This window comes from Eubalaena glacialis, chromosome 10 (genome assembly GCF_028564815.1).
Source record: "Eubalaena glacialis isolate mEubGla1 chromosome 10, mEubGla1.1.hap2.+ XY, whole genome shotgun sequence".
NCBI classification, from domain to species: domain Eukaryota; kingdom Metazoa; phylum Chordata; class Mammalia; order Artiodactyla; family Balaenidae; genus Eubalaena; species Eubalaena glacialis.
Window position 1 is genome coordinate 120,269,002 of NC_083725.1, and position 15,979 is coordinate 120,284,980.

General features: G+C 53.2%; 1 protein-coding gene across 2 annotated transcripts in view; it reads left to right on the plus strand.

The window, feature by feature from the left end:
• The window catches only part of CARS1 (cysteinyl-tRNA synthetase 1), a 47,311-nt gene that overhangs the window by 18,785 nt on the left and 12,547 nt on the right, over positions 1–15,979 (plus strand). For both annotated transcript variants that reach the window (XM_061202255.1, XM_061202254.1), the window contains 9 exons: positions 7,612–7,752; positions 7,943–8,031; positions 9,631–9,752; positions 13,438–13,550; positions 13,962–14,090; positions 14,351–14,480; positions 14,566–14,669; positions 15,050–15,147; positions 15,327–15,516. In XM_061202255.1, the coding sequence (XP_061058238.1) occupies positions 7,612–7,752; positions 7,943–8,031; positions 9,631–9,752; positions 13,438–13,550; positions 13,962–14,090; positions 14,351–14,480; positions 14,566–14,669; positions 15,050–15,147; positions 15,327–15,516 (1,116 nt within the window). The remainder of the gene's footprint in view (positions 1–7,611; positions 7,753–7,942; positions 8,032–9,630; positions 9,753–13,437; positions 13,551–13,961; positions 14,091–14,350; positions 14,481–14,565; positions 14,670–15,049; positions 15,148–15,326; positions 15,517–15,979) is intronic.

Genomic DNA, 15,979 nt, shown 5'->3' on the forward strand with positions numbered 1-15,979 from the left:
GGGTTCTGTCTTGGTGTTGTACATTCTGTGGGTGTGGACAAATGTATAGTGATACATATCTGCCCTTAGAGTCTTACACACAGTAGTTTCCCTGCCCTAAAAATCCTCTGTGCTTCACCTGTTCGTCCCTCTTTCACCCCAACACTTGGTAACCACTGATCCTTTTACTGTCTTCATAGTTTTGCCTTTTCTGAATATCACAGAGTTGGAATCATGTAGTATGTGCCCTGCTCAGATTGGCTTCTTTCACTTAGTAATGTGAATTTAAGGTTCCTCCATGTCTTTTCATGGCCTGATAGCTCATTTCTCTGTAGCACTGAAGGTTAGTTCATTGTGTGGACGGACCGCAGCGTATTTACGCACTCACCCACTGAAGGGCATCTTGGCTGCTTCCAAGTTTTAGCAATTAGGCATAAAGCTTCTGTAAACATCCATGTGCAGGTTTTTGTGTGGACATAAGTTTTCACCTCTTTTGGGTAAATACCAAGGAGCATAACTGCTGGATCACGTGGTGAGGGTAGGTTTAATTTTTGAAGAAACCGCCAAACTGTCCCCCAAAGTGGCTGCACCATTTTCCATTCCCACCAGTGGTGGATGAGAGTTCCTGTTGCTCCAGATCCTCACTAGCCTTTGGTGTTGTCAGTGTTCCAGACTTTGGCCACTGAAATAAGGTATGGAGTATCTCGTTGTTTTAATTTGCATTTCCCTGATGACACACGATGTGGAGCATCTCTTGATATTTATTTGCTATCTTTGTGTCTTCTTTGGTGATGTGTCTGTTAATGTCTTTGGACCTTTTTTTAATCAGGTTGTTTTCTTATTGTTGAGCTTTGAGAGTTCTTTGTATATTTTGGATAACAGTCCTTTATCAGATGTGTCTTTTGCAAATATTTTCTTCCAGTATGTGGCTTGTCTTTTCATTCTCTTGACAGTGTCTTTCCCAGAGCAGAAATTTCTAATGGTGATAAAGTCCAGCTTATCAATTCTTTTCTTTCATGGATCATGCATTTGGTATTGTGTGGAAGAAGTCATTGCCAAAGCCAAGGTCATCTAGGTTTTTTCCTGTGTTATCTTCTAGGAGTGTTGTAGTTTTGCATTTTACATTTAGGTCTGTGTTCCATTTGGAGTCTTTTTTTTTTTTGAAGTGCGTAAGGTCTTGGTCTAGATTCATGGTTTTTGCATGTGATGCCCAGTTGTTAAGCACGGTTTGTTGGAAACTGTTTTTGCTCCTTTGCTCCTTTGTCAAAGAACAGTTGGCTATATTTATATGAGTCTTGTTTCTGGGCTCTGTTCTGTTCCATTGCTCTGTTTGTCTGATCTTTCACCAACACCACACTGTCTTGATTACGGTAGCTTTACAGTAAGTCTTGAAGTCGGGGAGTGTCAGTCCTCCACCTTCGTTCTTCTCCTTCAATATTGTGTTGGCTATTCTGGGTCTTTTGCCTCCTCTCCATGTACACTTTTTTTTTTTTTTTTTTAATATTTATCCATTTATTTATTTGGCTGCACTGGGTCTTTGACGCGGCATGTGTGATCTTTTAGTTGCGGCATGCATGCGGGATCTAGTTCCCCAGCCAGGAATCAAACCCGGTCCCCCTGCGTTGGGAGCGTGGAGTCTTAGCCACTGAACCACCAGGGAAGTCCCTCCATGTACACTTTAGAATCAGTTTGTCAATATCCATAAAATAACTCGATAGGATTTTGATTAGGGTTGAATCGAATCTACAAATCAAGTTGGGAGGAACTGACACCTTGACAGTATTAAACCTTCCTATCCCCAAACATGAAATGTCTCTCCATCTCTTCCATCAGAGTTTTGTAGTTTTCCTCATGTAGATCTTGTACGTATTTTGTAAGACATATATGTGAGTATTTCATTTCGGATGCTGATGTAAACGGTATTGTGGTTTTAATTTCAAATTCCACTTCTTATTTCCTGGCCTATAGTTTTGTCTTCTTTCCCAGTCAATATTACAGACGGTCCCCGACCTCTGACAATTTGACTTAGGATATTTTGGCTTTATGATGGTGCAAAAGCAATAAACATTCAGTAGAAACCATACTTTGAATTTTGACCTTCTCCTGGGCTAGAGATATGCAGTCCAGTACTCTCTCGGGATGCAGGGCACCAGCAGTGAGCCTCAGATGGCCAGGGTAAACAACTGACACACTTACAATTACTCTGTACCCAGACAACCATTTTGTTTTTCACTTTCAGAACAGTATTCAATATATTACATGAGATATTTCAACACTTAATTATAAAATAGGATTGGTGTTAGATGATTTTTTTCCAACTGTAGGCTAATGTATTCTGAGCACATTTAAGGTAGGCTAGGCTAAGCTATGATGTTGGGTAGATTAGGTGTATTAAATGCATTTTCAGCTTAATGATATTTTCAATTTATAATGGGCTTATAATCCTGTATAATCCTCTTTTTTCACCCTTTTCTTGCTTTATTGCATTAGCAAGGACTTCCAGTATGATGTTGGAAAGGACTGGTGAGAGGGGACATTCTTGCATTATACCTCATCTTAGTGGGAAAGCTTCCGATTTCTCACCATTAAGTCTGATGTTAGCTGTAGGCTTTTTGTAGCTGGAGGAGGAGAGAAAGAAACAGAAGACATATTTGGAACAATGAGGAAGGACCAGGGCTCGAACCCGTGTCCCCTGCGCTGGGGGACACGGGTTTATTTGTTTATTAAGTTGAGGAAGTTCCCCTCTATTCATTTACTGAGAGTTTTTTATCATGAATGGGTGTTGCATTTTGTCAGATGCTTTTTCTGCATCTATTGGTATGACCTTGTGATTTTTCTTTTTTAGTCTGTTGATGTGATGATTTACATTAATTGATTTTATAAAGTAGAACCAGCCTTACATACTCGTGATAAATTTCACTTGGTTGTGGTATATAATTCTTTTTATACTTTTGTGGATTCAATGTGGTAATATTTTGTTAAGGATTTTGCATCCGTATTCATGAGAGATATTGATCTGTGGTTTTCTTGGAATGTCTTTGACCGGTTTAGGCATTAGGGTAATGCTGTCCTCATAGAAGGAACTGGGAAGTATTCGCTTTGCTTCTGTCCTCTGAAAGAGACTGTAGAAAATTGGTATAATTTCTTCCTTAAGTGTTGGTAGAATTCAGCAGTGAATCCATCTGGGCCTGGTGCTTTCTATTTTGGAACGTTATTAATTATTGATATAATCTCTTTAATAGATACAGGCTTATTCAGATTCTCTGTATCATGTTGTGTGAGTTTTGGGAGATTACGTCTTTCAAAGGATTGGTCCCTTCATCCAGGTTATCAAATTTAGGGGCACAGAGTTGTTTATAATATTCCTTTATTCTTCTTTTAACTTCCATGGGATCTGTAGTGATGTCCCCTCTTTCATTTCTGATATTAGTATTTGTGTCCTCTTTTTTTCTTGGTTAGCTTGGCTTATCAATTTTATTGATCTTTTCAAAGAACCAGCATTTGGTTTTGTTGATTTTCTCTATTAATTTCCTGGTTTCTGCTTTAATTTTTTAAAAAAATATTTATTTATTTGTGTGGTTGCGCTGGGTCTTAGTTGCAGCAGGCAGGCTCCTTAGTTACAGTTCGAGGGCTCCTTGGTTGCAGCTCTCTGGCTCCTTAGTTGCAGCACATGGGCTCCTTAGTTGTGCATGCGAACTCTTGGTTGCGGCACGCGTGTGAGATCTAGTTCCCTGACCAGGGATCGAACACGGGCCCCCTGCACTGGGAGCGTGGAGTCTTAACCACCGGACCACCAGGGAAGTCCCTCTGCTTTAATTTTTTATTATATCCTTTCTTCTGCTTACTTTGAATTTTTTTTTGAATTGGCAACAAGCCAACTTTATTTATCTTTATTTTTATTATCACTATTTTTTTGTCTGCATTGGGTCTTCGTTGCTGCGCGCGAGCTTTCTCTAGTTGCAGCAAGTGGGGGCTCCTCTTGGCTGTGGTGCATGGGCTTGTCACTGCAGTGGCTTCTCTTGTGGCGGAGCACAGGCTCTAGACGCGCAGGCTCAGTAGTTGTGGCACGTGGGCCCTAGAGTGCGCGGGCTTCAGTATTTGTGGCGCGTGGGCTCAGTAGTTGTGGCTCGCAGGCTCTAGAGTGCAGACTCAGTAGTTGTGGCGCACGGGCTTAGTTGCTCTGCGGCATGTGGGATCTCAGACCAGGGATCGAACCCACATCCCCTGCATTGTCAGGCGGATTCTTAACCACTGCACTACCAGGGAAGTCCCTAACCTTTTTTTTTTTTTTTAATTATAGTTAATTTACAGTATTGTGTTAGCTTCAGGTGTACAGCAAAGTGATTCAGTTGTATATATATATATATCTTTTTCAGATTTTATGGTTCAGTATATATCTGTTTCTATATATATATTTTTAAATGGGTATTGTGGTTGTGACTTTATTTATTAAAATAAGTTTATTGGCTGCGTTGGATCTTTGTTGCTGCGTGCAGGCTTTCTCTAGTTGCAGCGAGTGGGGGCTACTCTTCGTTGCAGTACGCGGGCTCTAGGCACGAGGGCTTCAGTAGTTGTGGCGCGCGGGCTCAGTAGTTGTGACTCGCGGGCTCTAGAGCGCAGGCTCAGTAGTTGTGGCACATGGGCTTAGTTGCTCCGCAGCATGTGGGATCTTCCCAGACCAGGGATCGAACCTGGTAGGACTTCCCTGGTGGCGCAGTGGTTAAGAATGCACCTGCCAATGCAGGGGACACGGGTTCAAGCCCTGGTCCGGGAAGATCCCACATGCCACGGAGCAACTAAGCCCATGCGCCACAACTATTGAGCCCACGCGCCACAACTACTGAAACCCACGCGCCTAGAGCCCATGCTTCGCAACAAGAGAAGCCACCGCAATGAGAAGCCCGCGCACCGCAACAAAGAGTAACCCCCACTCACTGCAGCTAGAGAAAGCCCGCGCGTAGCAACAAAGACCCAAAGCAGCCAAAAATAAATCAATAAATAAATTTATAAAAAATAATAAAAAAATAAATCAATAAATAAATTTATAAAAAAAAATAAATAAAAGGTAAGGTTCACTAATTTCTTTTTCGACGCTCTTCTTTGTGTAGATCTGAGTTTCTGACCTATGTTATTTTCGTTCTATCTTTTATTTTCTGCATTTTGAGAGTGATATGCCAAGGTATAGTATTTCTGGCATTTATCTTGCTTGGAGTTTTCTGCACTTCCTGGATTTGTGGTTTGGTGTCTGACATTAATTGGGGAAATTCTCAGTCATTGTTCCAAATATGTCTTCTGTTTCTTTCTCTCCTCCTCCAGGTATTCCTGTTGTGCATATGTTACACCTTTTGTAGTTGTCCCACAGTCCCTGGATACTCTGTTCTGGTTTTCTTTTTTAACATATTGTCTTACAGTTCTTTTTTTTAAATATTTATTTACTTATTTATTTATGTATTTATTTTGGCTGCGCCGAGTCTTAGTCGCGACAAGTGAGATCTCTCTTCTGTTTTTTTTTTTGTCAGCCTCTGAGAACAAAGGCTTTTTGGTTTTCAGTTTTGGAGGCTGCTACTGACATCTCCTCAAGCTCAGAGACTCCTTCCTCAGTCGTGTCCAGTCAGGCCCATCAGAGACGTTCTTCATTTCCATTTAGGCGCTTTCACCTCTAGCATCTCTGTTTGGTCCTATCTTGGGATTTCCGTCTCTCTGCTTACGTTCCCCACCTGGTTTCGCGTGCTGCCTGCTTTGTCCACTAGGGCCCTTAGCATATCGGTCATGGTTGTTTTAAATCCCTGGTCTGATAATCCCAGGATCCCTGCCACGTCTGGTCCTGATGCTCTCTCTGTCTTTTCAGAAAAGTGGCGTTTCGGCTTTCGGTACGCCTTGTGATTTTTTTTCATGATAGTACGTGGTGTACTGGGTAGAAGGAGCTGCTGTCAGTAGTCGTGTGGCGCGGTGTGGGGAGGACGCCCTCTGTGGTCCTGTGGTGGCTCTCAGCCCTTTAGTGGCCTGTGCCCGTGGACTGTGGACATTACAGCTGTTTCTCGGCTTTTCCTCCCCTCCCCCTTAGGTGGGACAGGATGTGTGGAGGGGCCTGGAGGTGGACGTTTCCCTCCCCCAGGTCAGTTAGGCTCTGCTAGAACCCCAGCAGCTTAGGTTCTGGTTAGCTGGTTCCTCCTGAGGGCAGCCTTGTTAAGAACAGAATGCTTTGTCATATTTCAGAGCAGTTCCTTTTCCTCTCCCCCTGCCAGAAGCATGAGGGGATTTTTCTCCAGTATTTACTGTGAGTAACCGATAGGGCTCCTAGAGGTAAATCTCACAAATTTGTGGGGCCCCAAAGGCTGGGTCGCCCTGGAGTTTTGATCTCAGACTCGTCCACACCGAGCCTCCAGCAGGTGGTCAGTTTCAATTCCGGCCTCCCTGCCCGTCACTGGGTCCCAGGCACTTTCTGCCCCGGTAAGTGGCGGTTCTCTGTACCTGCCCGTGTCTCTCCAGTTCTGGGGGCAGCAGTTTGCCCTGGGCCTCTTTCCCTTACGGATCTAAGAGGAGTAGTTGCACAGCCTTTCACTCATTGTCGGGACAGAGTGGCGGCTTAGGAGTTCAGCTCATTTTCTGGTTTAAGCATTTGAGGCCATAAATTTTCCTCTAAGTATCATTTTTGCTATTTCCACGTATTTTGACATTATTGGCTTCTGAACGTTTTTTTATTTCCATTTTGATTTCTTGTTTCGAAACCCAGGAATTATCTAGAAGTTTGTTTGATTGGAATCTCATTCTTCTGCTTGGTCATGATCTGTGTCGATCCCGAGGGCGGGGGTGGGCTTTCTGCCCCTCCGCATGGGGCAGGCCCTGCCCCTGGGCACCAGCCTGGTCCTGGGAGGTTTCCCCTGCTGCCCCCCAGCGCAGCAGCACATGAGCGGCTCTGTTCTGTCTGGGAGCTGCCACAGGGGGTGCCCTTGCCACCGCTTCCACGCGCAGGTTCCCTGCGCCCTGTCCCTCCACACTTTGGTCTTTGCCTCCGCCCCTGCCAGTGGACCGCAGACCGCCTGCCTGTCCCCACGTCTCTGTCGGCTCCAGTTAATGAGCGGAAACACTCGATTCCTCCAGGGCAGAGCTCCAGGTCCCCCTGGCCTTCGGGGCTCAGGCTGCAGCCCTGATGCTGTCACATCACGTCTCAGATGGACGTTTCTATGTGTGGCGTGAGTGCTGCGGTGACAGGACACGACTCGTACCCATGCTGCACCATTGTGGGTGTAACATGGGACCTTTGGTCGATGGCATGTGGCCTTGGAGACCTCCCACCGGGACCGTGGCTCCGCCTCCCATTGTGAACCTCCCCTCGAGCACTCAGGTGTCCAGGCTGTGGGTGAGCACACCATGTGCTCTCCCACCCTGCCCCAGGCAGCCCCACTGCACCGCTGGACCTCCCCAAGCCCACCCTGACCCTCCGGTGACATGGTCAGAGCTCTGAACTCTCCGGCCTCTTAACCGCCAGGCCATCCATGGGAGCACTGTGGTCTCCTGGGTCTGGGTCCGCGGCTGTGCATCCGAGGCCTTGATTGACACAGATTGACTGCACCAGCTGTGAGCCTGTGAAACTTGCACGTGTGTGCGGATATTCTATTTCTTTTTCTTCAGGTGTTGTTGGAAGAAGCAAAGGATCTGCTTTCCGACTGGCTGGATTCCATGCATGGCAGTGAAGTGAGCGACAATTCTATTTTCTCCAAACTGCCCAAGTTCTGGGAGGCGGAGTTCCACAAAGACATGGCAGCCCTGAACGTAAGTGTCGCCGACTGTCTTGACCTTGCTGTCTTGGGCCGAGGATCCCCCATGACCACAAGGCCTTGTGGGATCCAGACCATTTCATTTTGCAAGTAAATTCAGTTAAAGGTGAGAGTTGGGGGGGGGGCTTCTGGGCGCCAGCGGTGCTGCTACTCTTCTTGAGCCAGGACTTTGTCGTCACCCCCAGGTCCTCCCTCCAGATGTCCTAACCCGCGTTAGTGAGTATGTGCCGGAGATCGTGCACTTCATCCAGAAGATTGTGGACAACGGTTACGGGTGAGCTGGAGGCCCTGCTCAGGGCTGCGCAGCACTCCAGGAAGGTGTTCCGGGGGGAGCGGCTCTCCTCTGGCTCCACACCAGGGGCAGGAAGCGCACGGTTTTGCCGCTCAGGGTGGTGGCGCCCTGGGGCTCCCGTCACAAAGCACCACGCAGCGCGTAGCTCCAGGGGTCCCTGTGTGTGTGCGCATGTGCCGCTCGTCCCTCCCTTTGTGTCCCGCTCTCTTCTTATAAGGACACCGGTCGTCCTGGATTAGGACCCCACCCTAATGGCCTCATTTTAACTTGATTCCCTCTGTAAAGACCCTCTTTCCAAATACAGTCAGACTCCGAGGTGCTGGGGGTCGGGACTCCAGCATGTGGGTTTGGAGGACACGGTTGAGCCGTAACCTCGCCTTATGGGCAGCCTCTTTCCTCTGTGCCACTTGGTTCTCAGCTTCCCAGTTGCTTTGTAAGAGAACCCTCTGGGTTTTCCTTGGTAGTGGCAGCCGTTCAAACAACTATTTAGCTGTACGGAGGCCATGTCTTTGTTCCAGGCAGGAAGGGGAAGCGAGAGGGTGGTGCTGGCTACACCCAGGCTGTCCCCGAAGCCCCCGGCAGGTTTGGTCACACAGTTTAGGGCCTGGTCCAGGACCTGGGGCCACCCCTGCCCAAGGGGCTGGCCAGCACCTCTGCCCGGGCCCGTGGCCTGCCCTGGGGACCACAGTGAGAGATGCTGTAGGGACCACCTGGCCCCTGGTCCACTGGGAAGCTCCCAGTTAAGGCCACGCGTCACCAGGGACCCAAAGCAGCACGCTGTTGTGCGTGGGCACCGCCAGGTCTTTGGAGACGCAGGCCGCATGGTGTGGGCACTCAGAGTCTTCCTCGTGTCGGGTCCCAAGGCGGGTGGGCTTTATCCTTGCCGGGCCGGGATTTGGCCCCAGGTTACCGTCCTCGCCATCTGCCTGCATGGAATGCTTTTCAGGTCTCTGAGTCAGCGTTTTCAGAAACAGGCAGCAAGTGGACGTGTGGACGGGGGCCAGGCGTCTGTGTGCTGATGTCAGGCCCCCGCCCAGGAGAGCTGCCACCCCCCTCGCGCGAGGTGAGGCGGGCGGGGGCCTTGGAGCAGCAGGAAGTGCCCGGCACAGGGACCGGGCCGTGGGTTCTCGCGAAGGGACAGCAGCTCCTTGCACCCCCCCCCACCACCACGTCACACGGTCACTGTGGGGCAACTCCAGACTGCCAAGCTGAGTGACATGGGCAGGGCCACGGCGAGAGGAGACAGGGCATCCCGGCCTGGAATAATCGCCATGCTCCCAGGAGGCAGAGCCTGGCGGGCCGGGCAGGTGGTGGCATGTAGACAGAGGCAAGGGCGGCCCTCGGGGTGGTGACACCCAGGTGAGGGGCGGGGCGGGGGGACAGGCCGTCGGGGAGTGTGGAGTCCCTGTCCCGGCCCCTCAGCCCACACGGCAGCTCTGTTTAAACAGCCTCCTGGCCGCCCTGCAGCGTGGCCGAACCAGGGGAGGCTCGCGGCGGGAGCAGACGCCGCGACGGCCTGCGGGTGTCCGGGCCGGCCCGCGCGCGCCTCGTCACGCCTCCCCCGATGGCTTTGTTTTCCAGCTACGTTTCAAACGGGTCCGTCTACTTCGACACGGTGAAGTTCGCCAACAGTGAGGGCCACTGCTACGGGAAGCTGGTGCCCGCGGCCGTCGGGGATCAGAAAGCCCTGCAGGAGGGGGAAGGTAAACGGGCGGCGGCTCGAGGTCAGAGCCGAGCGGAGCCGCGGCCCCACCCCGCACGGTCGGGCTCACCTCGCTTCACGGGGACCGTGGGTTCTCACCTAAAGGGGTTCTAGGAGCTCTGTACGCTAAGCCCCTGCAATGTATTATTACGTAAGAAACAGAAGCGTGGGTGGCTGCAGTGCCACCCTGAGAAGCGTACAGACCCCGGGTCCTCGGCCATGGGGTTGGACTTCGCTGATCTCTCGGCGCCCAGAGCACCCAAGGGTCGGGCGGGCTGTGCTGGACACCCAGGAGGGCGTGTGGAGAGGAGTCAGACGGTGCTGGACAAGGGCACGCGCACCCACGCGGGGCAGCGGGGAGCCTGCGGAGGGAAGACCCCAGGGTGCTTCGGTCGAAGGCGTGCGGCACACCCAGAAAGGGAGTAGACACAAGATTGCTTACTTACTGACCCCAGGAGTAGGGCCGGAGGTGGGCACTGGGCGGGGAAGGGCAGTCCCCCGTCCCAGGGCAGGAGCGAGCGGCTGTTGCTTGTAAGGCGGCTGTGGGAGAAGGAAGGGGGAACTTGTGGCCAGAGTCTGAAGCCCAGTCCTTATCTAGAAGTCCAGACTGTGGGTGTGGGCAGGGCTGTCCTGCCGTGAGAAGCTCGGGCGGCAGCTCAGAGTGGCTGTGTTCTCAGCGCAGCCAGTGTGACCATGTATAACGACAGCCCCAGGCCCATCTTGATCCAGACATTTTAAACAGAGACACAGTGCCTTTTCTGGACCAGGCGGGATTCTCCTTGTCTGTCATAAGTGTTTACTTTCACCCCCTCAGTGAATCGGGGGGAGCAGTGCAGGGGCTGCTGTCACACTGCCGGACACACGCTGTTTATCCACCAGCGTTTCTGGGAGGCACTTTGGCCATAAAAATGTTCATCTTTTTTTTTTTTTTTTTTAATTTATTTTTTTATTTTTGGTGGCGTTGAGTCTTCGTTTCTGTGTGAGGGCTTTCTCTGGTTGCGGCAAGTGGGGGCCACTCTTCATCGCGGTCCACGGGCCTCTCGCTATCGCGGCCTCTCTTGTCGCGGAGCATGGGCTCCAGACGCGCAGGCTCAGCAATTGTGGCTCACGGGCCTAGTTGCTCTGCGGCATGTGGGATCTTCCCAAACCAGGGCTTGAACCCATGTCCCCTGCACTGGCAGGCAGATTCTCAACCACTGCGCCACCAGGGAAGCCCTTTTTTTTTTTTTTTTTTTTTTTTTTTTTTAACCACGGGTACAGATTTCATATTTTATCGTCCTTACATTTATTTATTTATTTATTTTTTAAGATAAAAGATATTCCTAGTTGCAGCGAGCAGGGACCATTTTTTGTTGCGGTGTGGTGGCTTCTCTTGTTGCGGAGCACGGGCTCTAGGCACGTGGGCTTCAGTAGTTGTGGCGCGCGGGCTCAGTAGTTGTGGCGCACGGGCTTAGTTGCTCTGTGGCATGTGGGATCTTCCCGGACCAGGGCTTGAATCCGTGTCCCCTGCATTGACAGGCGGATTCTCAACCACTGCGCCACCAGCGAAGTCCCTGTCCTTATTTAAATTTCACCATTAGGTATACTTAGAGCATAAGTATATACCAGCCTTATGTCCAGATTTTCAAAATGTGAAGATAAATGGACAGGTAGCTGTAAAGATGTGATGTATTAGACATTGTAGAAGATATTAAACAAGTAGAGGGTCTAGTGGGTGGTAAACTTCTGTCTGTATGCCCTTGCACGGTCAGCGGCCAGGCAGACCTGTGAATTTCTGGGCTGCGGTTGGAGGAGACACCATCCAGGACTGAACTGAGGTCCTGGGTTGCTGACAGAGTCTCCCCAGACTTCAGGCCTTAGACAGACTCAGGAGTCTTTGTCAGGACACAAAGGCAGCTTCACTGTACAGGTTACAATGCCGTCAATGTATGACTGTACGACGTTCATACATTTTGATCAAGTATCTTCACCTCAAGTGCTGTGTTCTAAAGAGATATCAGAACCTAAAACAGGACGACACAGAAACATGGAGGAAAGACAGACCGAGTTAGTTCAACAGCGTGACCATCCGACCCAACGGCGTTTCAGACTCACGGCCGCGGAGCAGGGCCAGGCATCGGAGGCAGACCACTCAGATCATGGGGCGCACGGGGGGAGAGCCATGTCAGGGGACCAGAAATGACACCAAGAGGGGAAGCAGAGGGATCGTGTGGTTTATCTCGCTTCCCTAAAAAATCAGGAGCAAATAGCAAGTATTACCAGGTAGTGACATTTGTGTCAAATGCAGAGTGGGGGAAGGGTGTGTGAGACAGAGCAGATTCTCTGTTACAGAATTTTTCAAAGTTAATTTTTAAAGTTAGATACTTTTAAAGTGAGTAACTATGTTCATTATAAAGAAAAGTTTAAAACCTCAAGGTACGTTATCTGTCCAGTAAAGGGTGGGTAAAAGAGAAGGTCCCGGCGCCAGGTCAGATTACGTTTTTGAATAACTGCCGACGCCGTGGTTAAAATGCGCACGGTGAGAAAATAGATACAAGACCAGGGTGGCGCTTGTCCTGTTTGTTGGATGTGTCTATGTTCTTCTTACATGGATTAAAAAACTCACAAACCCACAAATCAAGACACGAACATGTTAATAGTAGTTATCCCTACGTTTCCAACTGTGACACCTTTTCCTGGTTCTTTGTCCTGTTTTCCAACTATTCTGCGTTTAGTGCCTGTTTCACCGTCACAGTCTTTGTGTTCAGCAGTGCCTCCGTCTGCACTGTGTCCCTCCCAAAGTGGCCTTTTTCCAGTCGTCCTGCGTTTGCAGCCTGGACAGGAGAATGAGAGTCATTCCTGTTCTGGAGTTTTCCAGCAGGCGCCCTGGTGAGGCCCTTTAGGGCCTGAGTGCCGGGCAGAGGCCCCATCACCCAGCAAGCAGCCCCCCCTGCCTCCCCGCTCGGGGATGCTCCGCCTGCAGGCTGGGCTGACCAGTGGGTGTTCATTTTCAGGCGGCTGATGTGTCCATGGCCCCAGCACGTGGTCCGGGGAGGTCTCCCGTGGGGCCGTGGATTCCCTTTCTGGCTGACTTCGTCTGCGTTCACGGGCGGGGGGGTGGTGGGGAGGGAGAGGGGGAGGATCTTCTGAGGAAACTGAACTTGGCCCAGGGAGCAGTGCTCCCTTTCGCTCTTGGGTTCAGACTGGTCCATAGCCTCCTTCCCGCAACTGCCCTGTATGGACACGGGAGGACCAGCGAGTGTCCTGATTTGCCACCTCCAGGCTGGGGAGGCCACACACAGCAGCCTGGTCGCCCTCATGCCCCCCAGAACCACAGCCCCGAGGCCCACCGGGTGTTAGTACCAGATCCCGCCTGCGCGAGCCCGGGTCCCCGAGGCAGGCCCGTGAGAACAGCACCTCACGCTCTGGGCCAGGCGCTGTCCTTGTCCTAGACGAGGGGCCGAGGTGGGGCGGCAGCGGAGGCGGGGGTGCGGGTCCAGCCCCGGGGGTCGTCGCCCTTGGACGCCGGCTCGTGAGGCCGTGGCTTCTTAGCTTGCGGTTAGGGCTTCGTGCCTAGACCCTGGGCAACTCCAAAATCTGGTCACAGTCAACTTGAAGGAGTGCTTGACCAGGTTAACAAGTACCTGAATCGTCCCTGGACCGAGACAGTTCCATCCACCGAGTACCCGCCTCCCCCGTGTCCGCAGGCGACCTGAGTGTCTCTGCCGAGCGCCTGAGTGAGAAGCGGTCCCCCAGCGACTTCGCCCTCTGGAAGGCCTCCAAGCCCGGGGAGCCATCCTGGCCGTGCCCCTGGGGAAAGGTGAGCACCCGGGATGGGGCGCCCGGGCCTGGGGCCGTCACCTCCCTCCCTTCCTGGGACTTGCGTCTTCCCTTCCATGGCTGGGGTGGGGGCACTGGACTGCCTCGGAGGCCCCTCCGTCCTGACAGTCTCTGACCCGGGGTACTAGGGGACGGATCCGCCCTCTGACATCCCCTGTGGCAACAGTCCTGGTGGCCCAGAGCCGCGGGAAGGGGTGTTGGGAGCGGGGGATTCCTTGGCCTTCGCGAAGCTTGTTGTGACCTTTACAGCCTGGGGCCCCATTCGTCTTTCCGTGTGCGGGACTTGACCCTCGTTCCCATAGAGCTGAGGGGTTCTGAGGGTCGTGGACAGGGGAGCGAGTCCCGGCCCGTCACGGGGCGGTCAGGGCGCTCACCGCGTTTGGGTCCCTAGGGGCGTCCAGGGTGGCACATCGAGTGCTCGGCCATGGCGGGCACCCTCCTCGGAGCCTCAATGGACCTTCACGGAGGGGGCTTCGACCTCCGCTTCCCACACCACGACAACGAGCTGGCGCAGTCGGAGGTAGGGGCCGAGGTCGCCGTCCTGGGCACGCGGTGGGGGGCGGCGAGGTGCTCCCCGGCAGAGCCTGGCCTCCACGTCAGGGGCTCCGAACCGCATTATTTAGTCCGGCTCGCGTGTGAGCAGCCTGGCCCTTGGCAGCACAGGCCTGGATTCGCACCGGGCGGCACTCCTTCTGCACGTCAGGCGCCCAGAAAGCGGCCGGCACCCTCTGTCCGGCCCGCAGCGGTGTCATGACCCCCACTCCCGCCCTGTCCGCTCAGGCCTACTTTGAAAACGACTGCTGGGTTAGGTACTTCCTGCACACGGGCCACCTGACCATCGCCGGCTGCAAGATGTCCAAGTCACTGAAGAACTTCATCACCATTAAAGACGCGCTGAAGAAGCACTCAGGTACAGGGGCCTGGACGCTTCTGTCGTCGGAGCGTGGGGACGGAGCTGCTCGGGAGGCTAAGGAGCCCCGCGCCTCTCTCCCCAGCCCGGCAGCTGCGCCTGGCCTTCCTCATGCACTCGTGGAAGGACGCGCTGGACTACTCGGCCAACACCATGGAGTCGGCGCTGCAGTACGAGAAGCTCCTGCACGTGGGTCCCCCTCCCCGAGGCAGCTCTGGCCCAGCACCGTGGGAGGTGGTGCCCGCTCCCCGCGCCCCCCCAGAGAGAACGGGGCGCGGCCAAGGCCACTAAGCTCCGGGGGGAGGCCGGCTCCGCGCCACTTTCCCGAGACACCTCATGTCACGTGTGGCGCCTTTCGTTCAGCCCCACCCACCGGCTGCACCTCAGGGGCCCCGAAGGCTGAGACCGGACCCGCTTGTCTCGCAGGAAAACCTTTCCCTTCCCTTCCTGCACCTGTGTGACATTCAGGTCGCACCTGCAGTGGAGGCACGTCGGTAGAACAGCTCTTTCCCAGGTTTCTCTGGGGTGGAACGGTCTGAATGCTCTTAAACAGAATTTTCATATTTTAGGAGTTTTTCTTAAATGTGAAAGACCTCCTCCGAGCCCCCGTCGAGGTAGCCGGTCAGTTTGAGAAGTGGGAAGACAAGGAAACGGAGCTGAACAAGAGGTGAGACGGCACCTTCTCTTTGGGGCCCGCAGGCGGTCCCCGCAGCACGCCCGCCAGCGGGGAGGCCGGAGGCGCCGTCCCTCCCGTTCGTGCAGAGCCACGCTCAGAACAGGCCGCTCCGGGAAGGTCGTCCGTCTGACGCCCCCTGCCTTCCTCTTCCGCTTCCGCTTCCCGTTCAGCTTTTATGACAAGAAGGCCGCGGTTCACGAGGCGCTCTGTGACAACGTCGACACGCGCACCGTGCTGGAGGAGATGCGGGCTCTGGTCGGCCAGTGCAACCTCTACATGGCAGCGCGGAAGGCCGCGAGGAGGAGGCCCAACCGCACGCTGCTGGAGAGCATCGCCCGGTACCTCACACACATGCTGAAGGTGAGCCCCCCTGCGACGGTGCCAGCGCGGGCCCGCGGGTCACGGGAGCCGCGCCGCGCTGTCCTCAGGCCCTGCCGCGCCTGTGCCCGAGACAGCGAGCCCCCCGCCCCGGCCCACGCTCCGAGCAATTTCGCCTCTTTGCCTCAGCTTTTCCCCTCCCGTCTGGAGGTTTGAAAAGCACAAGGGCTTTTTCCCACAAGTGGCCCTAACGTGTTGTTCACCACGCCCGCCTCGTGCTGACAAGTCCCGGGTCCCCTGCAGGGGGCTCCGTGGTCCAGCGGCTCAGGCTGGGAAGGGGCCGGAGGGGCAGCGGGAGCCAGGCCTCGTCCTGGGGCAGGTGCGGGGGCACCCAGGCCTAGGTTTCTGTCTCTCCCCACCCGGCAAGGCCGTCGGCACTTCCGCCCGCCCCTCCCGGGCGCAGTGGCGGGTTTCGAGGACCGGTCCCCGCCTGCCATCTCTCAGG